The sequence below is a fragment of the Nelumbo lutea genome, chromosome 1 (genome assembly GCF_056320005.1).
Source record: "Nelumbo lutea isolate HS-2025 chromosome 1, American lotus-T2T, whole genome shotgun sequence".
Classification (NCBI taxonomy): Eukaryota; Viridiplantae; Streptophyta; class Magnoliopsida; order Proteales; family Nelumbonaceae; genus Nelumbo; species Nelumbo lutea.
This window is the reverse complement of record NC_142684.1, coordinates 34636944-34663767: the sequence shown is the minus strand read 5'-3', so window position 1 is coordinate 34663767 and position 26824 is coordinate 34636944. Positions and strand designations below refer to the sequence as shown.

At 39.9% G+C, this 26824-nt stretch overlaps 1 protein-coding gene and 2 non-coding genes across 3 annotated transcripts; 2 read left to right on the top strand and 1 right to left on the bottom strand.

The window, feature by feature from the left end:
* Nucleotides 1-4142: 4142 nt before the first annotated feature.
* On the bottom strand, nt 4143-4249 carry LOC148874239 (small nucleolar RNA R71). The gene has a single exon (XR_016106046.1). It is a non-coding gene; the product is annotated as a small nucleolar RNA R71 (small nucleolar RNA).
* Nucleotides 4250-8559: 4310 nt separating this feature from the next.
* Nucleotides 8560-8666, top strand: LOC148874238 (small nucleolar RNA R71). Its single transcript, XR_016106405.1, has one exon. It is a non-coding gene; the product is annotated as a small nucleolar RNA R71 (small nucleolar RNA).
* A 2506-nt stretch (nt 8667-11172) lies between these two features.
* LOC148874237 (uncharacterized) lies at nt 11173-19551 on the top strand. The gene is made up of 3 exons (XM_088960430.1): nt 11173-11765; nt 11916-12347; nt 19413-19551. Exons 1-3 carry the CDS (start codon nt 11173-11175, stop codon nt 19549-19551), a joined length of 1164 nt encoding a protein of 387 aa, XP_088816556.1.
* The last annotated feature ends 7273 nt before the right edge of the window (nt 19552-26824 follow it).

Below are 26824 nucleotides of genomic sequence, written 5' to 3'. Positions count from 1 at the left end.
ACATCCATTTTGACTCTATTGTCAAATCATTTGACTTCGAGCAGAATCCGGATGAACCCTATGTCTACAGGAAGTACAGTGGAGATAAGGTTACCTTCTTGGTTCTATATGTAGATGACATTCTACTCATTGTGAATGATGTAGGAATGCTGACTACGGTGAAAGTATGATTTTCACAACAATTCTCCATGAAAGATCTTGGAGAAACCTCCTATATACTGGGTCTTCGACTCTATAGAGATAGATTGAAGCGGATAATAGGATTATCCCAATTTGCCTACATTGACAAAATAGTCAAAAGATACAGCATGGAAAACTCCAAGAAAGGAAATGTTCCTTTCAGGCACGGAGTCACTCTCTCCAAGAAGATGTCTCTCAAGACTTCTAAGGAGATTGATGGCATGAAAGACATTCCCTATGCTTCTGCCATAGGGAGCATCATGTATGCCATGCTGTGCACTCATCCTGACATTGCTCAGGCAGTGAGTGTAGTAAGCAGATTTCAGGCCAACCTAGGGCAGGAGCACTGGACTACTGTGAAAAACATACTTAAGTACCTTCGAAGGACAAAAGAGTTTTGTCTCGTATTCGATGGTAACTCACTACAGATCCAAGGGTATATAGATGCCAATTTTCAGTCGGATCCAGATGATAGAAAGTCTACATTTGGATATGTTTTCACGATAGGATCGTGTGTTGTCTGCTGGAAAAGCAGCAAACAGAGGTCCATTGCAGACTCCACGACCGAGGCCGAGTACATTGCCGCAAGTGAGGCTGCCAAAGAAGCTGTGTGGATGAAAAAGTTCACTCATGAGTTGGGAGTAGTTCCGTCCAACACATCACCCATCCCATTGTTGTGTGACAACAATGGAGCTATTGCTCAGGCTAAGGAGCCACGAGCCCACTTGAAGTCGAAGCACATTGAGAGGAAGTACCATGTACTGAGGGAGATTGTTGGTAGAGGGGACGTCCTGATTTAAAAGGTAGCGTCAGTGCTAAATGTGGCAGACCCATTGATGAAGCCACTATCACAGAAAGTGTTTAAGAAACACCTGGAAAGCATGGGACTCCGGCTAGTACCTAATTGGACCTAAGTGCAAGTGGGAGCTGTTAGACAGTTTTGTATGCCCTTAGCTTCAATCAAAATGGTGTACTTTATGAGTTTATTGTAAATGAATAAAAGTGCATATTTGATTCATGTTCCCTTGGTATGTTTCTGTGTAATACCCTTAAACTGAACACTTAATGAGACTCATGTTAGTTTAGAATATTCACAGCTAGTAGGTCAGTCTAGGGAGACCTATCCTGACAAGGCTGACACTGTGGTGCCACCAAGTCAGTTGGGGTGGCTTGTCTCAACTGCCGGGGTGAGACCCTAGGCACTTACAGTGTAGGATTAATTGAATCTTTGAACTGGACCAGATGATCATTGAAAATATGATTTTCTAAATAGGGAATTCGATTCCCAGTTGAAGGGAGAGAAAAATTTTTGAAATTCGCCACTTATTCTGCAATCTTTGGGCGTCCATATGATGGATATCCTATCCCTTCAGCTTCCACCAGGTAACTTTCTTGGACATAGCCGTAACTGTCTGGAGGTCTGGATACCTGGGTAGATCTTCTAGCTTGGTTATTTTCTGGAGCTGGTGGGACATCTCCCACTACCCCTGGGCTCTCCTCCTCAAGAATAACTTCCCGATTATGATTATCCAGGATGTAATCTTCTTCTAAGAAGTGGGCATTTTGAATGCAAAATGCCTTTTGCTCTTTTGGATCATAGAATAAGTAACCCCAGAGCCTTTGGGGTAACCTATAAAAGGCAACGATTGGTCTTGGATTCCAATTTGTCAGCACTAGTTCTTTTAACATGTGTCGGACAACCGCAAATTTTCATGTATCTCACCCTTGGTTTCTTACCGGTCCAAAACTCATAGGGATTCTTCGGAACGGATTTGGTTGGAACCCGATTCAACACGCATATCACAGTCTCTAATGCGTAACCCCAAAAGGATGTCGGTAGTTCTGAGTGTGCGAGAAGTGATTGGACCATATCCAATAAAGTCCAGTTCCTCATTTCTGACACACCTTTTAACTGTGGTGTAGTAGGAGGAGCTAGTTGTGATACTATCCCATTTTCTTTTAAGTAGTCATTGAATTCGTTGGGGAGATATTCGCCTCCTCGATCTGATCGAAGGGCTTAATGTGTCTTCCCAACTGTTTCTCGACCTCTTGCCCGAACTCTTTGAACTTTTCAAAGGATTCAGACTTGTGTCTCATTAGGTACACATAACCATATCGTGAGTAATTGATAAGCTTAAGTTATTCATAAGAATTTTGGGTGTTTTTAGGCTTAATTGTTGAGATTCTATGGTTAGTTTGGGTATCTTTGAGTCAATTTAATGCATTTGGATGTTTTGTCACTTTTCAGGAAACTAATCGTCAAAGATGAATCTTCGGGGCCAATTTGGGACAAGCTGATAAAGATCTTGGACTAAAGTGTGAAGCTCTACAAGCTTTTGGATTAATCGTCAAAGATGCTAGGGTTAATGATGGCTTTTGTTTTTTTTTTTTCTAATTTTTAGGTGGTGATATATAGGAAGGAGGTGGAGTCGAAAGGGAGAGATCTTTTTGGACAAAGAACACTCAATTCGAAGAGAGAAAAAAAAAACAAGGGAGAAGACAAGATTGAAGGTCGTTGAGCCAAGATTGAGAGATCGTTTGCAATATACTTTCTTTTTCTCTTGTAACATCATGTTTACTCTTGATATTGGGATGTTGCTTGTTCTTAATTACATCATGAGTGGCTAAGTTTTTATTGTTTGGGATTAATACTTGATCATGCCTTGATTTTCATTTATTAATAAAATCGATGAGGTTCTTGTTATATAGTGTTATTTGTACTTATTACTTATCATTGAATGATCACCAATTATTCGTTCTTTAATCAAGATTATTCATTGAGAAATGATAATTGAGGTGGAACTAATAACACTTGTTCAACCAATAATTAGGTAGAGATATCAATTGTTGGTAGGATTTCCTTATAGGTGTATTAACAACTTGTGTTTATGCAAAGAGGATTTCGATTGAAAGAATGAGAATTCATTGATTATAATTCCATTTAATTGAACATAGGTTTAGCTAATCGACTCTTGAGAAAGATTGACTAGTGCTTTTAGGAAACACTTTGGAATATAACAACCCTAGTGAAATTTTATTGATATTGAATCTTGATGATTGTGATAGGATTATCCCTAGCAACTTTGTTATTGATTCTTGTTCAAATTAATTGTTTTTTTCATTTAATTTCCTTAATTAGTAGCATTAGTTTAAATTCCTTAAATTGCAAACTCAATTAACCATTGCTTTAAACAAGTTGAGAAGAAATTAATAGGTGGCTAAATAATTCTTTCCTCGTGGGAACAATTCTATATTCTTTACTATATTAGTTGCACGGCTCCATACTCTTGCAGAGGCAACCAAGTTTTGGCGCCATTGCCGGGGAAAGAATTTTATTTAACACCATAATTAATTTAGTTTCTCTTGATTTAAAGCACAAATCTTTAGTAGTTTTTGCTAATTTTTGTTTGTTTACATTCTTTCTTTAGGTACCATTTTGGCGTATGTGAAGAACTCAAAGTTCACAACCCAAGCTTCTTCCTTTCAAACCTGAAATTGATAAGTTTGTTAGAGAAAATGAGAAAGCTCAGCAAATAAGGGTTTCAGAGATGGCAGAGGATAATGGAGGTAACCAAGCAAATCGACAAGATAATGAGAGAACTTTTAGAGATTTTGCTATGCTTGGGCTGCATGGTGCACAACAGAGTATTGCAAGGCCAAACATCAATGCCAATAACTTTGAGATTAAGCCAGCTCTACTCCAAATGATCCAATCAAGTGTGCAATTTTATGGCATGGGCAATGAAAATCCTAATGCTCACATTGCAAATTTCTTGGAAATTTGTGATACCTTCAAATACAATGGAGTTTCAGACGATGCTATAAGGCTTAGGCTTTTCTCTTTCACCTTGAAGGATAAAGCTAATGCGTGGTTAAATTCTCTACCACCAAACTCCATAACCACATGGGCACAGCTGGCACAAGCTTTCTTGGCTAAGTATTTTCCCCCAGCTAAAACCGTAAAGATCATTATAGATATCACTACTTTTCAACAATTTGAGAATGAATCATTGTATGAGGCTTGGGAAAGATTTAAGGATTTGCAGAGAAGCTGCCCTCACCATGGCTTATGTAAGGGACTTTTGATTCAGGCTTTCTACAATGGAGCCACTCGCACTACTAGAGATACTATTGATGCTACTGCAGGAGGTTCTGACGGGTTTGTCGAAGCCCTCAAAATTAGTACTAGTCCCACAATAAAATGTTTGCAGTAAAAGTGGTTCTAGGTCGAATCCCACAAGGAGCAAATCAATAATCTCTTAGCTGAATGGGTGAAGTAATTGTGTGGGAAAATTAAATAACTAAAATTAAAAGAATAACAAACTAAACAAACAAGAGAAAATCAGTCTTACCAAATTCTGGTTCAAGGGTTCGGGTTGAATCGATTGGCCATCGATCCTAGGTACATTTCAGCATTCTTGCAATTCAAGCATTTAACCTTAGATTTATTAGGATAGCCATAATAAACCTTGTGTTTTCCTAATTCAGTTGACCAAACCCAGCATTCGATCAACACTTATCACCACTCAACTGGGTACGATAGCGTTCCATGTTAAACAATGATAGCATTAAGATTTGTGAAAACAGTTAAACCAAAATAACAATAATTGAGATAGCTGCAATTACTGAATTTTGTTCCATCGATTCTTTTAGGTTGAACCATGTTAAAACATTGGTCAAAGGCTATCACGAACATTTGACCCAAAAAGATATCAACCTAATTGCTACTTGTACCATTATTCGTGACAATTACGGATCACCGAAATCAAGGATAGCAGTAGGAAAATCAACATTAATTTAGTTTGTCAGACTAATTAACATTAACATCCAATAAAAAATGTGCACAAGAACCAATGAATACTTAAATTAAAAAGAAAGAAAATAAAGTAACTACAGAACTTCACAATGACACAATCGAACCTCCCCACTTGAACCAGAAAAAGAAGCTTAGCTACTCATGATCTGCGCAATCTCCATGCTCTTCTTCTCCAAAGCCGAACTGCCTTCTTGCTTCTTGGTCTTCTTGATGATCTCTTGGATCTTGGAATGAGTGATTTCTAGAGCTGGTTTGCCCCCCTCTTTATATAGCCAAAGGAGAGGGCTGTTTTCCAACTCCTTCTAGGAGATCATCTTATCCTTAGGGAGTTTTGATCTTATCTTGAACTAATCCTATCCTATCTCTTATCTAATGCTCTAATCTCAATATTTTTATCTCTCTAGGATTACATTCAAGACTTTAAATCTGATAAAACTCTCTCTTTGGAGATTACATTCGAAATTCGGACTCTTAACTCTTGAATTCGAGTTGGGCTGTTTCAAGGTACTTCTGCGAGTTGGGCTTAAGTTGTGAAATGAGCCTGGCTGCGAACTTGCTCCAACATTGGGGTCGTTTTCGTACTCGATTCGGGCCGAATCTGTCAAAACCCAAAACTTAAAAGTTGTGGGTCTCCCTTTCATCTTTCTAATGCTTCTTGAATTGTCCAATTCGGTGTCCGGAATTGAGAGTTAGGCCCAGATTACTGACTGTAGCCGAAACTGTGCAAAATCACCCGATTTGTCCTGTTTTCTTCCAATTGCCTTCTTTATTGCCCTAAATCGAAATACAAGAGTAATGAGTCCATTTAAGTGCTAAATAAATGTAAAAGAATGAATATTAGGGGATAAAATTAGGGTTCGTTTTGGTCTCATCAAATCCCCCCACACTTAAACTTTGCCCGTCTTCGGGCAAGGCAAAAACTCAAGTAACACAAGAGAGACTAACTATTGATTTTCAATCTTTTTTTTCTCTACATGAGGCCTGGTTCATTTCATGCTTTAGTTCAGACTTGGTAACCTTTCCCTTTTCATCTCTTTCTCCCCTTTTTCTTGTCCAAGAGTGATCGCAAATCACCATTCTTCATGGTCCCAAGTTAAATCGATAGTCAAGGAGACAAGCCTTCCAGGGCTGAAACTCCTTGGACTGCATGGGTGCTCATTGCTTTTAACAAACCAATTCAGCCAGATGCAATTACTTTCTTTTGAATCAAAACAAGGTGTGCTTATTGCCATAAGCTTGCTATGTACCACATCTTCACCACTTAGTGTGAATTCCTAGGATCTGAAGGTGAGAATGGGGTTGGGGTTCTAGGGTGAGTGCATTTTATGCTCCATCTCACCCTTGCCTTCTTTTCAAGATGTGAGTGCATTTTATGCTCCATATCACACTTGCTTTCATTTCTAAATGTGAGTGCATTTTATGTTCCGTCTCACACTTGTTTTTTTGTTTCTAGATGTGAGTGCATTTTATGCTCCATCTCACATTTGTCACGATTTTAGTTTCAAACTCCCTCTTTTTTTTTCACAAGAATCACATGGTTTCACCGCCTGATCCATGAATTCATTGATCGTGGTCTCTATATGCCTAACACAGCAAGTTCTAGAATAATCAACCCATGTTTGACAGATAATTATGTGAAAATCAATCAAACCCTTATGCATCTTGCCTATTGATCGATTAAAATCATGAGGTACCATATGCAGCCAAGAAAGATTTAGTTAGTCATGCTTGCATCCTATCTTATCTATTCAGCCTAAGCACATGATTCCTGATAAGTTGAAATCGTTCAAGGATAAGTTTCTAGGGAGCAGAAATTTCAAGAAGGTAAGGTATCCCAAATTTCCATCAGATTTTCCTAATCCCCCCACACTTAAGTTATACATTGTCCCCAGTGTATGTGATTATGCATAAAGTAGAAAGATTTGGGGGTATTTCCCTGTTTGTCTTGTTGGGTTCCTACTAAACACAAAAATCAAAACCAAACAAAATAACAAAATTAACTAAACACAATGGGTTGCCTCCCACAAGCGCAATTGTTTAACGTCGTTATGCTCGATGTCCTCCTTTGCTACTTTAGCTCTTGTGGTTTCAGCTTTCGGTGTGCTCCCCTTCCATCCATCATGGGCGGGTTCAAATCTGGAATAGGGACCTTCGTATCCAATTGTGCACTCGATTCTACCTCCACATTCATATCTTTTTCAAAAAATTCCTGCACAGTTGGATCAATAGTGTCAACTGAATGGTCTTCATTTGGGTACTTCATAGCTTCAAAAATATTAAATTTAATAGTCTTTCCGTCACATTCGATGAAGAGGGTACCCTCATCCACATCTATTTTGGTCTTGGCCATTTTCATAAATGGCCTGCCAAATAGAAGTGGGGCTGAACTTTCGATCGTGTCCTCTTCCATCTTCAGAATGTAAAAATCAGCTGGGAAAATTAAATTGTTAACCTGCACCATTACATTCTCAACAATCCCTTCTGGGAAGGTGTTAGAACGATCAGCTAATTGGATAACAACTTTAGTTTCCCTTAAAGGACCTAATCTCAAAGCATAGTAAATCGAGTATGGCATGACATTGATAGATGCACCTAAGTCTAGCATGGCATGCTCGATTTGCTTATTGCCAATCGCACAAGGTAGGGTGAACATACCTGGATCAGCATGTTTTTCTGGTAAGGTCCTCTTGATCATGGCTGAAACGTTCTCTCTAACTCTTGAGTCCTGCATCTTGTCTTCTTCTTGCCCTTTATCCACCTTCCTTGGTGATGTAGGTTCTAGTTGTAGTTCCTTCCCGCTTCTTAGCACCATTGCACTTACACTCTCCTTGGGGTTGACTACCATTTGTGATGGTAGTTTCCCGGAGCTCTGCACCTCCAACTTGCTAACGGCAGTGGCAAGTTGGCTGATTTGGTTCCCCAAATTCTGAATGCTGGCTCTTGTTCCCTGTTGAAATTGCTGAGTATTAGTAGCTAGAGCCTTAACTATATCTTCTAAAGACATACCTGAATTCGAGGGTTGGCTTTGCGCTGTGATGGATGTTGAAAACTGGGGCTGTCGACTGAAAAAATGGGGCTGGTATTGCTGTTGTCCTCCTTGGTTCCCGTAGCTTAGGTTTGGGTGATCTCTCCACCCCGAATTGTAATAATTGGAGTAGGGATCATACTTTCATTGGGGCTGGCCCGGGAATCCTCCTACGGCATTGACTTGCTGCATCGAACCATCTTGCAATGATGGACACATGTCCATAGGATGGCCAGGAATCGAACAGATACCACACACCCTGGCAGTTTGTACTTGTCCTGCAGTGAGTTGTCTTACCAAAGCAGTTAGTTCAGAAATCTGATTTTCTAAATTTACATGGCTTACCTCATTAACTCGTCTAATGGTACCGTCTGTCCTAGCACCGAACTGTTGTGAATTTTCGGCCATGTTGGAGATTAACTCTCTAGCCGCTTCGGGTGTCTTGTTCACCAAGGCTCCTCCACTGGCTGCATCGACCATACTTCTATCCTTGGGCTGAAGCCCTTCATAGAAGTATTGGATTAACAATTGTTCAGGAATTTGGTGGTGGGGACAACTAGCAACAAGTTGCTTAAACCTTTCCCAATATTCATATAATGTCTCACCACCAAACTGCCAAACTCCACATATTTCTTTTCTTATATTTGCAGCTCGGGATGCAGGAAAATATTTGTCCAAGAATATCCTATTCATCTCATCCCATGTGCATATTGAACCGGGAGGAAGAATATACAACCAATCCTTTGCTTTATCTCTTAAAGTAAATGGAAAGGCTATGAGTTTTACTTGGTCCTCGGTCATACCGTGGGGTTTCATGCTTGAACAGACGACATGAAATTCCTTTAGAAGTTTGTGAGGGTCCTCACCTGGGAAACCATGAAACATAGTTAATAATTGAATCAAACCAAATTTGAGTTCAAAGGCTACCTCAAGAGTGGGGTACGTGATGCATAAAGGTTGTTGGTTAATAATTGGTGCAGCCAACTCCCTTAATGTCCTCTCTCTGTCAGCCATTCTTTCTACTTCTTCGAATATGGGAAAATCACAATCTGAATTTTCCTTCTTTGGTGAACGATCCTTCCTTTGCTTCGCCTCCTTTCTTAAACGACGGGTGGTCCTCTCAATTTCGGGATTGTACTCGAGTTCACCTCATTGAGAAGCACGAGTCATAAAACAAAAGAGGTTAACAAGAGGAAGGTAATAGCTAAGAAATTAAAGTTGCTCCCCGGCAACGGCGCCAAAATTTTGACGGGTTTGTTGAAGCCCTCAAAATTAGTACTAGTCCCACAATAAAATGTTTGCAGTAAAAGTGGTTCTAGGTCGAATCCCACAGGGAGCAAATCAATAATCTCTTAGCCGAATGGGTAAAGTAATTGTGTGGGAAAATTAAATAACTAAAATTAAAAGAATAACAAACTAAACAAACAAGAAAAAATCAGTTTTACCGAATTCTGGTTCAAGGGTTCGGGTTGAATCGATTGGCCATCGATCCTAGGTACATTTCAGCATTCTTGCAATTCAAGCATTTAACCTTAGATTTATTAGAATAGCCATAATAAACCTTGTGTTTTCCTAATTCAGTTGACCAAACCCAGCATTCGATCAACACTTATCACCACTCAACTGGGTACGATAGCGTTCCATGTTAAACAATGATAGCATTAAGATTTGTGAAAACAGTTAAACCAAAATAACAATAATTGAGATAGCTGCAATTACTGAATTTTGTTCCATCGATTCTTTTAGGTTGAACCATGTTAAAACATTGGTCAAAGGCTGTCACGAACATTTGACCCAAAAAGATATCAACCTAATTGCTACTTGTACCATTATTCGTGACAATTACGGATCACTGAAATCATGGATAGCAGTAGGAAAATCAACATTAATTCAGTTTGTCAGACTAATTAACATTAACATCCAATAAAAAATGTTTACAAGAACCAATGAATACTTAAATTAAAAAGAAAGAAAATAAAGTAACTACAGAACCTCACAATGACACAATCGAACCTTCCCACTTGAACCTAAAAAGAAGCTTAGCTACTCATGATCTGCGCAATCTCCATGCTCTTCTTCTCCATAGTCGAACTGCCTTCTTGCTTCTTGGTCTTCTTGATGATCTCTTGGATCTTGGAATGAGTGATTTCTAGAGCTGGTTTGCCCCCCTCTTTATATAGCCAAAGGAGAGGGCTGTTTTCCAACTCCTTCTAGGAGATCATCTTATCCTTAGGGAGTTTTGATCTTATCTTGAACTAATCCTATCCTATCTCTTATCTAATGCTCTAATCTCAATCTTTTTATCTCTCTAGGATTATATTCAAGACTTTAGATCTGATAAAACTCCCTCTTTGGAGATTACATTCGAAATTCGGACTCTTAACTCTTGAATTCGAGTTGGGCTGTTTCAAGGTACTTCTGCGAGTTGGGGTTAAGTTGTGAAATGAGCCTGGCTGCGAACTTGCTCCAATATTGGGCTCGTTTTCGTACTCGATGCGGGCCGAGTCTGTCAAAACCCAAAACATAAAAGTTGTGGGCTTTTCTTTCATCTTTCTAATGCTTCTTGAATTGTCCAATTCGGTGTGCGGAATTGAGAGTTAGGCCCAGATTACTGACTGTCACCGAAACTATGCAAAATCACCGATTTGTCCTGTTTTCTTCCAATTGCCTTCTTTATTGCCCTAAATCGAAATACAAGAGTAATGAGTCCATTTAAGTGCTAAATAAATGTAAAGGAATGAATATTAGGGGATAAAATTTGGGTTCGTTTTGGTCTCATCAGGTTCATTGATGAGGAAAACTATAGATGTTGCTTTTGATCTTTTAGAGGAAATGGCAGCTAATAATTGTTTGTGGCCAGCCAAGCGGCTAAATCCACCTAGACAGGGAGACAAATTAGAGGCAGAATCCATAGCATCCTTACAGGCCCAAATTTCTACTTTAATCAAGCAACTGGGCACCATGAACGTGTAAGTCAACGCCATCAACAATTCTATGCAACTAATCATGGAGTAACAATAACAACAATGCTGGTAGTTCCAGTTTCCAAAACAACAACATGCCTAGACAGCAAGGACCACCACGATTCTAGCAACATCCTTAGTAGGATAGATTAGTTTCTTTTGAAGCCAAGTGGGATAAATTTATGGACATGATGAGTAGCAAGATGAGCAGCCAGGATGAGGCCCAGAGAAGGATGGAAGCTAAATTTGATCAAATTGCAAAGAACCATTCATCTTCAATTCAAAACTTAGAGGTGCAGATAGGCCAACTAGCCAATACTCTTTCGGCTAGGAACCAAGGTAATTTACCAAGCGATACTGAGACTAATCCAGGGGAGCAGCTTAAAGCAATTTCACTAAGGAGCTGGAAAGTGATGGAGCCAAAGCAAGATGTGCAAAGTAAGAGAACATGTACAGATTTTGAGGGTCCTTTATCAACCAATGCTAAAGTCTATGATGAAGGAACAAGTGATGAGTCAGAGGAGAACCAAGGTGACAAGGAAAATCACTCTAATTCCCAACCTTCATCCTATGTCACACGAATCCCATTTCCTCAAAGACTGAAGAAGCAGCAGACTGAACAACAATTTTCCAAATTTTTGGATATTTTTAAGAAGCTGCAAATCAATATTCCTTTTGCTGAGGCTCTTGCCCAAATGCCTCAATATGCTAAATTTTTGAAGGAGATCATCACTAATAAGAGGAGATGGGAGGATGACCAAACTGTATCATTGACTGAAGAGTGCAGTTCAATCATTACCAGCAAAATGCCTACCAAATTATAAGACCCAAGGAGTTTTACAATTCCATGTGTTGTTGGTAGCATTGAGTTTCCTAAGTGTTTATGTGATTTAGGTTCTAGCATTAATTTGATGCCTTTATCTATTTTCAGGAAACATGGTCTTGGAGAAGTGAAACCTACCTTGATGACTTTTCAGCTGGCGGATCATTCCATCAAGAAACCTCATGGTGTGGTTGAGGATGTACTTGTGAAAGTGGACAAGTTCATATTTCCTATGGACTTTGTTGTGCTAGATTTTGAGGAGGATCGTGATTGCACCTTGATCCTTGGCAGACCGTTTCTAAACACAAGGAAAGCTTTGGTTGATGTGTATGAAGGGAAACTTACCCTTCAAATTGGTGATGACAAAGTTGAATTTAACATGTCCAAGGCTATGAAACATCCTATCGAGGAAGAACTTTGTATGAGAATTGATGTGATTGATTCATGTGTGAAAGAAGTATGTCAAGTTAGTGAGGTAGAACAAGATTTTGAAGATGATGCAGTGGATGGAAATGCTTGTGACACTGAACCTTTTGCTAAGTGATGAGAGTAGAATTTATCATATTTTTATCCCCAATAATTCTGTCTTTTATACTGAATTAGTACTTAGATGGACTCATATTTCTTGTATTTTGGTTCAGGGCACAAAAGAAGGAATCAGGAGCAAAGAAAGACAAATTGGATGATTTTTTACAGTTTTGACATCATTCAGTAATCTGGGCCTAACTTGCATATCCGAACTTCGATTGAACTGATTCAAGACCCACTGGAAATATAAGAGAAAAAACCACAACTTTCATGTTTTGGGCAAATTAGGTTGTGGACTGATGTTTGCTCTTTTATCAAAAAATGGCAAACAGATTTTTCGCAAAACTGCTTGATGACAACAAGTTGAAGGGCCCAAACTATGCTGACTGGTACAGGAACCTTATGCTGGTCCTAGCTTCTGAAAAGCTAGACAAAGTGGCAAAGAATACTGCCTTGGAGCGTCTGGGTGATAGGGCTTCTGAGGCCCGAAGGAGAGACTATCAAGAATGGGAGGAGAAAAACTCCCTTGCCCGATGTTACATCATTGCCTCCTTAGACAACCCGATACAGAGGCAGTTCGATCAGATCGAACTTGCCAAAGACATATTGGATAGTCTCAGGACAATGTATGAAGAGCAGAATCATTCTACTCGACAAAAGGTCTTGAAACAGTTCATGACCGCACAAATGTCAAAGGGTCAACAAGTTCACGACCATTGTCTTCGGATGATGGGATACATCAACGAACTGGAGGCTCTTGGATCCGGATTGGACCTTGCAACCCAGATAGATGCTATCCTTAACTCTTTGTCTCCTTCCTTTAATCCATTCATCATGAACTATAACATGAACAAGCTAAATGTCAGCTTACAAGAGCTCAGCAATATGTTTCAAAGAGCTAAAGAACTGGTTAGAAAGGATGAGCCTGTAGCCATGCTTGTTGAAGCTGGCAAGACAGGCAAGAGAAAGAGGAAGGCAAAGAAGCCTCAGAAGAAAGTCGCTAAGAGCAAGAAATAGAAGAAAGACAAAGCATCAGATGCCTGTCACTTCTGCAAGAAGACCGGCCACTGGAAAAGGAACTGTCCTGCCTACCTGGAATCCAAGAAAGGTAACTTCGAAACTTATGTTATAGAAACCAATTTGTTGGTAGCTTCTGCATCCTGGTGTATTGACTCCAGGGCTTCAACTCATGCTTGTAACTCACAGCAGGGGTTCAAGGTAAGCAGAAGGCTGAGTGAAGGAGAAGTCACACTCTTCTTGGGGACTACTGCAACTGTTGCAACCGCGACCATAGGAACCGTGGAATTAATTTTTAGAGAAGGAACAATTGTACTAAAAGACTGTCTTTATGTGCAAAATTTAAGGAGAAATTTGATTTCTGTCTCAAAACTGTGTGCAGATGGTTATTCTGTCTTCTTTAGTAATACGATTACTATTAAAAGAAACAACAGATTCATTGCATACGGGGAACTGGAGAACGGTCTCTATGTTCTACATCCTTCTCTAGAAACTAACATAACCGAAACTACGTTGGCTGAAATCCCTAAGAAGAGAGCTCGTGATACAGTTAATCCCATGTGTCTGTGGCATTATCGACTTGGCCACATCGGTGTTGACCGAATCACAAGGTTGGTAAAGGATGGTCCTTTGGATTTTCTAACTGTAGAAGATCTTCCCACTTGTGAGCCTTGCCTACAAGGCAAGATGACGAAACGGCCATTTAACGGTAAGCCTGAAAGATGTACGGGCACACTTAACCTAATACATACTGATGTATGTGGTCCCCTGAGTGTTAGGACATGAAATCAACATGTGTATTTCATCACCTTCACAGATGATTTTTCACGATACGGTTACGTGTACCTAATGAGACACAAGTCTGAATCCTTTGAAAAGTTCAAAGAGTTCAGACAAGAGGTCGAGAAACAGTTAGGGAGAGAAATTAAGGCCCTTCGATCAGATCGAGGTGGCGAGTATCTCTCTGACGAATTCAGGAACTACTTAAAGGACAATGGGATAGTATCACAATTAGCTCCTCCTGCTACACCACAACTTAACGGTGTTTCGGAGAGGAGGAATAGGACCTTATTGGATATGGTCCGGTCGCTTTTCATACACTCAGAGTTACCCACATCCTTTTGGGGTTATGCATTAGAGACTGTGATTTATGTGCTAAATCGGGTTCCAACCAAATCGGTTCCGAATACTCCATATGAACTTTGGACCGGAAAGAAACCAAGTGTCAGGCACTTGAAGATTTGGGGTTGTCCAGTACACATTAAAAGAACGAGTGCAGACAAGTTGGAATCCAAGATCAGCCGTTGCTTATTTGTAGGCTACCCAAAAGGCTCTGTAGGTTACCTATTCTATGACCCAAGTGAGCAGAAAGTGTTCTGCAGTCGTAATGTGCAATTCTTGGAAACCGACTATATCCTGGACACCCATCGTCAGGAAGTTGTTCTTGATAAGGAGAGCTCAGGAGTAGTGGGAGATGTCCCACAAGTTCTAGGTAGTGACCAACCTAGAAGATCCACTCGGGTATCCAGGCCACTAGTCCGTTATGGTTATGACCAGGATAGTTACTTGGTGGAAACCTTGACTAGTGAGGAGGATCCCGTGACTTACATGGAAGCTATGTTGGACATAGATTCCCAGAAGTGGGTGGAGGCCATGAGAGCAGAGATGGACTCAATGGAGACCAATGGAGTCTGGACTCTAGTAGATCCGCCCTCCGGGGTAAAAGCAATCGGTTGCAAATGGATTTACAAGAGGAAGAAGGGCCCCGGTGGTAAGGTTGAGACATTCAAGGCTCGTTTGGTGGCGAAAGGGTACACTTAGAAAGAGGGCATCGATTATGAGGAAACCTCTTCGCCTGTGGCCATGCTTAAATCCATTAGGATCCTACTAGCTGTAGCAGCATACCATGATTATGAGATTTGGCAAATGGATGTCAAAACTGCATTCCTGAATGGAGATCTTACTGAAGATATCTATATGCACCAGCCGTAAGGCTTCATTGCTGCATGTCAAGAAAACATGGTATGTAAACTTAATAGATCCATTTATGGACTTAAGCAAGCTTCTAGAAGTTGGAACATCCGTTTTGACTTTGCCGTCAAATCGTTTGAGTTCGAGCAGAATCCGGATGAACCCTGTGTCTACAGGAAGTACAGTGGAGATAAGGTTACCTTCTTGGTTCTGTATTTAGATGACATTCAACTCATTGGGAATGATGTAGGTATGCTAACTATAGTGAAAGTATGGTTATCACAACAATTCTCCATGAAAGATCTTGGAGAAGCCTCCTATATACTGGGTCTTCGACTCTATAGAGATAGATCGAAGCGGATAATAGGATTATCCCAATCTACTTATATTGACAAAATAGTCAAGAAATACAGCATGGAAAACTCCAAGAAAGGAAATGTTCCTTTCAGGCACAGAGTCACTCTCTCCAAGAAGATGTCTCCCAAGACTTCTGAGGAGATTGATGGCATGAAAGACGTTCCCTATGCCTCTGCCATGGGGAGCATAATGTATGCCATGCTGTGCACTCGTCCTGACATAGCTCAGGCAGTGAGTGTAGTAAGCAGATTTTAGGCCAACCCAGGGCAGGAGGAGCATTGGACTGCTGTGAAAAACATACTTAAGTACCTTTGAAGGACAAAAGAGTTTTGTCTAGTATTCGACGGTAGCTCACTACAGATCCAAGGGTATACAGATGCCGATTTCTAGTCAGACCCAGATGATAGAAAGTCCACATCTGGATATGTTTTCACGATAGGATCGTGTGCTGTTTGCTAGAAAAGCAGCAAACAGGGGTCCACTGCCGACTCCACAACCCAAGCCGAGCGCATTGCCGTAAGTGAGGCTGCCTTATGAATGAAGGTGTTCATTCATGAATTTGGAATTCAGCACATCACCCATTCCATTGTTGTATGACAACAATGGACCTACGGGAGGATGATAATAAGAGGTAGCATCAGTGGAGAATGTGGTAGACCCATTGACTAAGCCACTGACACAGAAAGTGTTTATGAAACACATGGAGAGTATGGGACTCCGGCTAGTACCTGATTGGACCTAAGTGCAAGTGGGAGCTGTTAGACAGTTTTGTATGCCCTTAGCTTCAATCAAAATTGATGTACTTTATGAGTTTATTGTAAATGAATAAAAGTGCATATTTAATTCATGTTCCCTTGGTATGTTTTTGTGTAATACCATTAAACTGGACACTTAATGAGACTCGTGTTAGTTTAGAAAGTTCACAGCCAGTGGGTCGGTCTGGGGAGACCTATCCTGACAAAGCTGACACTGTGGTGCCATTAAGTCGGTTGAGGTGGCCTGTCTCAGCTACTGGGGTGAGACCCCAGGCACATACAGTGTGGGATTAATTGAATCTTTGAACTGGACCAGATTTCCAGTATTGCCCTGGACCTTGGAGATTGATGGCCAAAATTGGAAAGTTACACCCGACCCCTAGACTCAATTATGATACTGCACTAGGTGTCGGATCGGGGTGTCTTTGATGTACCAATCAGTGAGATCCTTAGCGGGGGTCAAAACCTAGGTATGTTGGGACAATCCGAGAATTCATCTAAGTGGGTGATCATAGTGACAGGATCAGCCCCTTTGTCGGACAAAGGTAATGATCGGGGATGCACTCACTGTTGGAAACCAAGACTACCGGCAGCCGATTTCAACCATTGAGCTTTGTTTTGCAAAGTATATTTTATATGAGATATAAAAGTATATATATTATGGTTTCTAAAATGTTTGCAAAAGGTTTTAATTCCCGGGATCTATAAAAGTGGAGAGTGCAACACTATTCCTTGCAGCCGAAGGAGAGGTCCTCTCTTGTCGAGCAGTGTATGATCATTAAGGGATGAGAGGTTAAGTGTAAGACCATTGAGGATAATACCTGATGGGCTAATCTTGCATCTCCTCATAGTCCCTGGGTGTTACAAGGTGGTTTGGCCCAGGGACCACTTAGGGTAAGTGTTGGGCCCATAGAGCCCATTTGATGGGTTTCAGGGGGTGCACTATCTTTAACAGTGTATTCGACCAGGCCTTGTAACAAAGGCTGGGCCGAACCCATGTGGCTGATGTGTAGATCAATGCTTGGGTCCCACGCCATACAAGGAAGCCCAATTGGGCAGCAGTTAGGAAGATTGAGTGAGCACATAAGCTTAATGGGCCTAAAGCCCATTTCGAACTGGGCTATTTATTTAGTTAATTAAAGGGGCGAATTCTGAGATGGATTAGAAGATAGGATAGGGTCTTAATCCTATCCACTCAGAGAGTCCAAATCTGAATGTGATTCAGATCTAGAAACCTCCTAATGGGATTAGGATAAAGCTAATCTAATCTACAGATAAGATAAGGGTTTATCCTTATCACTAGAAGAGAAGGCTGATCCAAATATGATTTGGATAAGCACCTCCTAATGGGATTAGGAGCTGTTCTTTTATGTTAACAAAAAGAAGGAGGGGGCGGCAGCCTTGAGAGAGACCAACAAGAAACACATCAGATCCTCTTTAGTGCTGAAATCAAGAAGAGAGAATTCTACACCCTGCGAATACTCTCTTGCCGCCTCCCTGCTCTTGTCGCCCTGTTTGCCAGTTCGATCTCTAGCTGTGGGAGAAGTCAAGATTGGATCTTGACATCAGTTCTTTGAGAAAGGATTGAAAAGGAAGCTGTGCTCATGTTCCATTCTACTGTTTCTTGCGAAGGACAGAGTTCTTGGGGAAGAACACTGCTGATTCTGCTCCATCCTGCACTGCGCCATCTTTAGTGGGAGCAGTCTTTGGATCCTTCCTTGGGCGTGAACACCTTCGTTGGGAGATATTATTTCTTCATATCAGGTATTATTCTCTCCCATTCCTTTTGGTTCAGATCTGGTTCAGTTTAAGGTTCAAGATTTATCCTTGAAAATATGATTGTCTAAATAGGGAATGTGATTCCCAGTTGAAGGGAGAAGAAATTTTTTTGAAATTTGCCTCTTATTACGCAATCTTTGGGCGTCCATGTGATGGATCTCTCATCCTTTCAGATCCCAGCACCATGGGAGAATTCAAGAGTTCTTTCTTTCCCTTTATTTGCTTTAATTCTCTTATCATGAACTGATTTGTTTCTTGCTAGGGTTGGAGAAAGCCTAACCATGTTAATGATAATATTTTTATCTTTATGATTTATCCAAGATTGTGATTTCCATATAGCCTATGAATTATTGCGCTTAATGCAATTAAGAGCTTGGCCACCTCTTAATTGATTTGTGTTATGTGAATGAATCGAGAGAGGAATTCACATAATCGATTGAATAATTCATAGTGTGAATTGAATGGTATATAGAGATATATATATACATGATTCATCTGAATTTAATGATTTTTCTTGGACTTAATGCATTTCCATCTTGAGAGCTCTACTCGAGAGATCGAAGGGTTACCTGATGAACGTAGTTTTAGTCTATCTCGAGAGAGAATATTAAATAAAATTGGAAAGACCTCAGCTTATGAGAATGGCAAATAATCTTGGTTAATCAAACCCATTAATATTCATTACATTGGTTAGGTGGACCTAAAAGTCCTAGCAATTTCATCCATTGCATATTTGGTTAGTGATCACCCTTGCTTTTATTTTCTTTTGCTAGTTTTTATTTCCAGTAGTTCTTACTCAAATATGAATTTTGATTGTCCAAATAATTAGGGAAGACTATGGTTCTAATACTTATTTTGTTAAATCCCCATGGGAACAATATTTTATACTACTTGATAACTAGTGCACTTGCTAGGGTTATATATTTATAGCTATCACTAAGCTTGAATTACTGGTAAGAAGTGCTAACCCCACTTCTCCTTCTATTGACCAACCACCTAAGCTTGACTTGAAACTTTTACCATCACATTTGAGGTAAGCATTCTTGTGAGATGATAATACCTTGCCAATTATTATCTCAAACAAATTGTCGAATAAGTAGGAACAAAAAGTGTTAAATGTGGTAAGGCATAGGATTAAGGCTTTAGGTTGGCAAATTTCTGACATAAAGTTTATTAGCCCTTCTATTATGATGCACAGGATTCACATGGAGGATGGATTTCATGCCACAGCTGAGAGGCAAAGAAGATTGAACCCGCACATGAAGGAAGTGGTGAAGAAAGAGATTGTTATGCTTCTTGATGCAGGTATTATCTATGCTATTTCTGATAGTTCTTGAGTTAGTCCTATTCAGTGTGTACCCAAGAAAAGTGGTACGACTATTGTGGAGAATGAAGATGGTGAGTTTATTTCTAAGCGGGTAGTTAATGGATGGCGTGTGTGTATTGACTACCGTAAGTTGAATGCTGCAACAAGAAAGGATCATTTTTCTTTTCCTTTTATTGATCAGATGTTGGAAAGAATTATAGGTCATGGCTATTATTGCTTTCTGGATGGCTATTCTGGATATAATCAGGTTTTTATTTTTCTGAAGGATTAAGAAAAAACTACTTTTACAAGCTCATATGGCACTTTTGCATATAGGCGAATGCCTTTTGGGTTGTGTAACACACCAGCTACCTTTCAGAGGTGTATGATGGCTATTTTCTTTGACATGATTGAAGACATAATGGAGGTATTCATGGATGATTTTTCTATTTTTGGTGATTCATTTGATCTGTGTTTGGCTAACCTTGACATGGTTCTTAAAAGATGTGAGGAGACTAACCTTGTTCTAAATTGAGAGAAGTGCCACTTTATGGTGGAGGAAGGCATAGTTTTGGGCCACAAAATTTCTAGCAAAGGTATTGAGGATGACAGAGCTAAAATAGAGATCATTGAAAAGTTGCCACCTCCTACATCGATAAAGGGAGTAAGAGGTTTTCTTGGCCATGCTGGCTTTTATAGGCGATTTATTAAGGACTTCTCATCTAGTGCTAAACATCTTACTAAATTGCTGATTAAAAATGTCCCTTTTGAGTTTGATGATGCATGTTTGAGTGGTTTTCACAGGTTAAAATCAGCTTTAGTATCTGCACCAATCATCTCACTACTAGACTGGTCTTTGCCTTTTGAGATTATGTGTGATGCCAGTGATCAAGCTGTTGGAGCTGTGTTAGTGCAAAGGAAAGGTAAGAAGATGCATGTTGTGTACTACGCAAGCAGAACTTTGGCAGATGTCCAACTCAATTACACAACAACTGAGAAGGAGATGTTAGCAGTGGTGCTTGAAGTAGACAAATTCAGATCATATCTGCTTGGCTCTAAGGTAATAATTTATACTGACCATTATGCTCTCAGGTACCTTTTTGCCAAGAAGTATGCAAAGCCATGACTCATTCGCTAGATTTTATGATGAGACCAAAAAGAACTATATTTTTATCCTCTAATATTCACACTTTTATATTTATTTATCACTTAAATGAACTCATTACTCTTGTCTTTCGATCGAGGTCAATAAAGAAGGCAATTGGAAGAAAACAGGGCAAATCGGGTGATTTTGTACAGTTTCAGCGACAGTCAGTAATCTAGGCCTAACTATCAATTCCGGACACCAAATTGGACAAATTCAAGAAGCATTAGAAAGATGAAAGGAAGGCCCACAACTTTTATGTTTTAGGTTTTGATAGATTCGGCCCGCATCGAGTATGAAAACGAGCCCAAAGTCGGAGCAAGTTCGTAGCCAGGTCCATTTCACAACTTAAGCCCCACTCGCAGAAGTACCTTGAAGCAGCCCAACTCGAATTCAAGAGTTAAGAGTCGGAATTTCGAATGTAATCTCCAAGGAGAGAGTTTTATCAAATCTGAAGTCTTGAATGTAATCCTAGAGAGATAAGAAGATTGAGATTAGAGCATTAGATAAGAGATAGGATAGGATTAGTTCAAGATAAGATCAAAACTCCCTAAGGATAAGATGATCTCCTAGAAGGAGTTGGAAAACAGCCCTCAACTTTGGCTATATAAAGAGGGGGGCGAACCAGCTCTAGAAATCACTCATTCCAAGATCCAAGAGATCATCAAGAAGACCAAGAAGCAAGAAGGCAGTTCGGCTATGGAGAAGAAGAGCATGGAGATTGCGCAGATCATGAGTAGCTAAGCTTCTTTTTCTAGTTCAAGGGGGGAGGTTCGATTGTGTCATTGTGAGGTTCTGTAGTTACTTTATTTTTTTTTCTTTTTAATTCAAGTATTCATTGGTTCTTGAGCACATTTTTATTTGATGTTAATGTTAATTAGTCTAACAAACTGAATTAATGTTGATTTTCCTACTGCTATCCATGATTTCGGTGATCCGTAATTGTCACGAATAATAGTACAAGTAGCAATTAGGTTGATATCTTTTTGAGTCAATTTTTCGTGACAACCTTTGACCAATGTTTTAACATGGTTCAACCTAAAAGAATCGATGGAACAAAGTTCAGTAATTGCAGCTATCTCAATTATTGTTATTTTGGTTTAACTGTTTTCACAAATCTTAATGCTATCATAGTTTAACATGGAACGCTATCGTACCCAGTTGAGTGGTGATAAGTGTTGATCGAATGCTGGGTATGGTCAACTGAATTAGGAAAACACAAGGTTTATTATGGTTATCCTAGTAAATCTAAGGTTAAATGCTTGAATTGCAAGAATGCTGAATTGTACTTAGGATCGATGGCCAATCGATTCAACCCAAACCCTTGAATCAGAATTCGGTAAGAGTGATTTTCTCTTGTTTGTTTAGTTTGTTATTCTTTTAATTTTAGTTATTTAATTTTTCCACACAATTACTTTATCCATTCGGCTAAGAAATTACTGATTTGCTCCATGTGGGATTCGACCTAGAACCACTTTTACTGCAAATATTTTATTGTGGGACTAGTACTAATTTTGAGGGCTTCGACAAACCCGTCAAAATTTTGGCGCCGTTGCCGGGGAGCAACTGTAATTTCTTAGCTGTTACTTTCCTCTTGTTAACCTCTTTTGTTTTATGACTCGTGCTTCTCAACGAGGTGAACTCGAGTACAATCCCGAAATTGAGAGGACCACCCGTCGTTTAAGAAAGGAGGCGAAACAAAGAAAGGATCGTTCACCAAAGAAGGTGAATTCAGATTGTGATCTTCCCATCTTCGAAGAAGTAGAAAGAATGGCTGACAGAGAGAGGACATTAAGGGAGTTGGCTGCACCAATTGTAAACCAACAGCCTTTATGCATCACGTACCCCACTCTTGAGGTAGCCTTTGAACTCAAATCTGGTTTGATCCAATTATTACCTCTATTTCATGGTTTCCCATGTGAGGACCCTCACAAACATCTTAAGGAATTTCATGTTGTCTGTTCAAGCATGAAATCCCATGGTATGACTGAGGACCAGGTAAAACTCATAGCCTTTCCATTTACTTTAAGAGATAAAGCAAAGGATTGGTTGTATATTCTACCTCCTGGTTCAATACGCACATGGGACGAGATGAACAGGATAATTTTAGATAAATATTTTCCTGCATCCCGGGCTACAAATATAAGAAAAGAAATATGTGGAGTTCGGTAATTTGGTGGTGAGACACTATACGAATATTGGGAAAGATTTAAACAACTTGTTGCTAGCTGTCCACATCAACAAATGCCCAAACAACTGTTAATCCAATACTTCTATGAAGGGCTGCAACCCATGGATAGAAGTATGTTCGATGCAGCCAGTGGAGGAGCCTTGGTGAACAAGACACCCGAAGCGGCCAGGGAGTTAATCTCCAACATGGCCGAAAATTCACAACAGTTCGGTGCTAGGACAGACGGTACCATTAGACAGGTTAATGAGGTAAGCCATGTAAATTTAGAAAATCAAATTTCTGACCTAACTGCTTTGGTAAGACAACTCGCTGTAGGACAAGTACAAACTGCCAGGGTGTGTGGTATCTGTTCGATTCCTGGCCATCCTATGGATATGTGTCCATCATTGCAAGATGGTTCGATACAGCAAGTCAATGCCGTAGGAGGATTCCCGGGCCAGCCCCAATGAAAGTATGATCCCTACTCCAATTATTACAATCTGGGGTGGAGAGATCACCCAAACCTAAGCTACAGGGACCAAGGAGGACAACGGCAATACCAGCCCCATTTTTTCAGTCGACAGCCCCAGTTTTCAACACCCATCACAGCGCAAAGCCAACCCACGAATTCAGGTACATGATTAGAAGATATAGTTAAGGCTCTAGCTACAAATACTCAGCAATTTCAACATGAAACAAGAGCCAGCATTCAGAATATGGGGAACCAAATCAGCCAACTTGCCACTGCCGTTAGCAAGTTGGAGGTGCAGAGCTCCGGGAAACTACCATCACAAGCGGTAGTCAACCCCAAGGAGACTGTAATTGCAGTGGTGCTGAGAAGCAGGAAGGAACTGCAGGTAGAACCTACCTCACCAAGGAAGGTGGATAAAAGACAAGAAGAAGACAAGGTGCAAGACTCAAGAGTTAGAAAGAATGTTTCAGCCATGATTAAGAGGACCTTACCAGAAAAACATGCTGATCCAGGTATGTTCACCCTACCTTGTGTGATTGGCAATAAGCAAATCGAGTATGCCATGCTAGACTTAGGTGCATCTATCAACGTCATGCCATACTCAATTTACTATGCTTTGAGATTAGGTCCTTTAAGGGAAACTAAAGCTATTATCCAATTAGCTAATCGTTCTAACGCCTTCCCAGAAGGGATTGTTGAGAATGTAATGGTGCAGGTTAACGATTTAATTTTTCCAGCTGATTTTTACATTATGAAGATGGAGGAGGACATGATCGAAAGTTCAGCCCCACTTCTATTAGGCAGGCCATTTATGAAAACGGCCAAGACCAAAATAGATGTGGATGAGGGTACCCTCTCCGTCGAAATCGGCGGGGAGACCATTAAATTTAATATTTTTGAAGTTATGAAGTACCCAAATGAAGACCATTCGGTTGATACTATTGATCCAACTGTGCAGAAATTTTTTGAAAACGATATGAATGAGGAGCTAGAATCGAGTGCACAATTGGATATGAAGGCCTCTATTTCAAATTTGAACCCGCCCATGATGGATGGAAGGGGAGCACACTGAAAGCTGAAACCACGAGAGCTAAAGTAGCAAAGGAGGACGTCAAGCATAACAATGTTAAACAATTGCGCTTGTGGGAGGCAACCCATTGTGTTTAGTTAATTTTGTTATTTTGTTTGGTTTTGATTTTTGTGTTTAGCAAGAACCCAACAAGACAAACAGGGAAGTACCCCCAAATCCTTCTACTTTATGCATAATCACATACATTGGGGACAATGTATAACTTAAATGTGGGGGGATTAGGAAAATCTGATGGAAATTTGGGATACCTTACCTTATTGAAATTTCTGCTCCCTAGAAACTTATCCTTGAACGATTTCAACTTATCAGGAATCATGTGCTTAGGCTGAATAGATAAGTGATGAACTTACAATTTATCTATAATTTTAGAGGACTTTAGCATGGATTTTTATGCCGGTTTTATTAATTTTTGCCTTAATTTAGCTTAATGCTAAGAATAAGTTCAGGGATAATCAATCCAAGAAAAGGAAGGAAAAAGGCAAGAAAAGAAGGTTCAAAAAGACCAATTTCAGTCCAGCCCAGCCATGAGAGCAAGAGAATTTCATTCGGCCCAAGAAGAGCAAGTGAAACTCTTTGGAAAATCCAAGGGAAGAAGCTTAGCAAGAAGGAAATTTCGGCCCAGCCCATTTTTAGCCCAAATAACAGCCTAGAGTGTAGCCCACTTGAGCTCAAAAGCAAGCTAAGTTGTAGCCCAAATAGCAGCCCAAAGGGAGCTAGGGGCGGCAACTCCTAGATGTTTTTTGAAGAGAAGGAGGGAGCACTCTAGAAGGTTCATGAGGGGTGTAATACACCCCATTCTAGAGGCTTCAAGAAGGGGCAAGAGCCCTTTTGAAAAACTATATAAGGAGGCCTCTAGGAGGGGAGAAAGTTGTTCAATTGCTTGAGAGGAAGGCTCTCCCACTCTTAGAGGTTCGGCCACCTTGAGAGAAGAGAAGAGAAGAAGGCTAGGCGCAAGGAAGAAGAAGAAGAAGGGCTGAAGGAAGTTCAAGACAAGCAAGCTAGAAGAAGAAGGTGAGTTCGAATTGAGAGTTTGTGATTCAAAGATCTTCTGTAATAAATCATTTGTAGTTTCATTCTCTTTTGATTTGAATTCAGTTTCTTAGTTATATGTTCTTTCTTCTTTCTCCTTGTTTCCATTCTTCCTTGATGTATTTCAGCTTGTAAAATTTCAGTTCAGCAATCTAATTCTTTTTGATTCATTCAAATGGTCATGCATTGTATTTGAAGTTTCTTGAATAAGGGTGTGATTGTAGATTAATTCGGCCAACTAACCTTCAAAACTCAGATCTGAATTCTCAGATCTGAGATTGCAAGATCTGAATTGCTTGAAAGAGAATTCAGATCTGCAATTTTCAGATTGGGCGAATTAATCTACAGCTTGGAATTCCTAGAGTGCTTGAGAGAGACTCTAGGAATTCAGATCTACTATTCAAGAACTGAATTGAGTGCAAGGTTAGAGATAACTTGCACAATTCAGTTGGTGATCAATTCAGATTTGAATTGATGCCTTAGAAGTGTTTGAAGAAATGCATGCATGGGGATTAGATTCTTGCTAGAGATAGAAGAACCGTCACTCATGCATAGGATGAACATGCGCTTGAGAGAGGCTGTTCATGACTTTGGGGTTTCACCAAACCAAGGCTCAATCATGATTCATTCGAATGATCCAAATTGATAGATTGCTGAATTCTGAGATTGACATTTACTGCTTACTCTTCTAACCTGAATTGAAGGCAATTGGACCAATGATTTAGATAGATTTTAATTTAGGATTTCTTAGCTTTCATTAGAGTTTTGATTTATTTGTTGATCAGATAAGAAATGTTCAATTTAGTATTGGTAATTATTTCCTAAATCCTCGTGGGAATGATACTTCACTCACTACTTTATTACTTGAACGGCTAGTGCACTTGCTAGTGTCACAATGAGCCACACATCAATAAGATAGGATGCAAGCATGACTAACTAAATCTTTCTTGGCTGCATATGGTACCTCATGATTTTAATCGATCAATAGGCAAGATGCATAAGGGTTTGATTGATTTTCACATAATTATCTATTAAACATGGGTTGATTATTCTAGAACTTGCTGTGTTAGGCATATAGAGACCACGATCAACGAATTCATGGATCAGGCGGTGTAACCCTATGATTTTTGTGAAAAAAAAAGAAAGAAAGAAAGGGAGTTTGAAACTAAAATCGTGACTAATGTGAGATGGAGCATAAAATGCACTCACATCTAGAAACAAAAAACAAGTGTGAGATGGAGCATAAAATGCACTCACATATTGAAATGAAAGCAAGTGTGAGATGGAGCATAAAATGCACTCACATCTTGAAAAGAAGGCAAGGGTGAGATGGAGCATAAAATGCACTCACCCTAGAACCCCAACCCCATTCTCACCTTCAGATCCTAGGAATTCACAC

What these genes read in the sequence shown, in the direction of transcription:
- LOC148874237 (XM_088960430.1), top strand. Translation starts at nt 11,173, where the DNA reads ATGATGAGTAGCAAGATGAGCAGCCAGGATGAGGCCCAGAGAAGGATG. An exon ending in ACTGTATCATTGACTGAAGA is followed by an intron (nt 11,766 to 11,915) that starts GTGCAGTTCAAT and finishes ATCTATTTTCAG; the next exon opens with GAAACATGGTCTTGGAGAAG. An exon ending in GACACTGAACCTTTTGCTAA is followed by an intron (nt 12,348 to 19,412) that starts GTGATGAGAGTA and finishes TATGATGCACAG; the next exon opens with GATTCACATGGAGGATGGAT.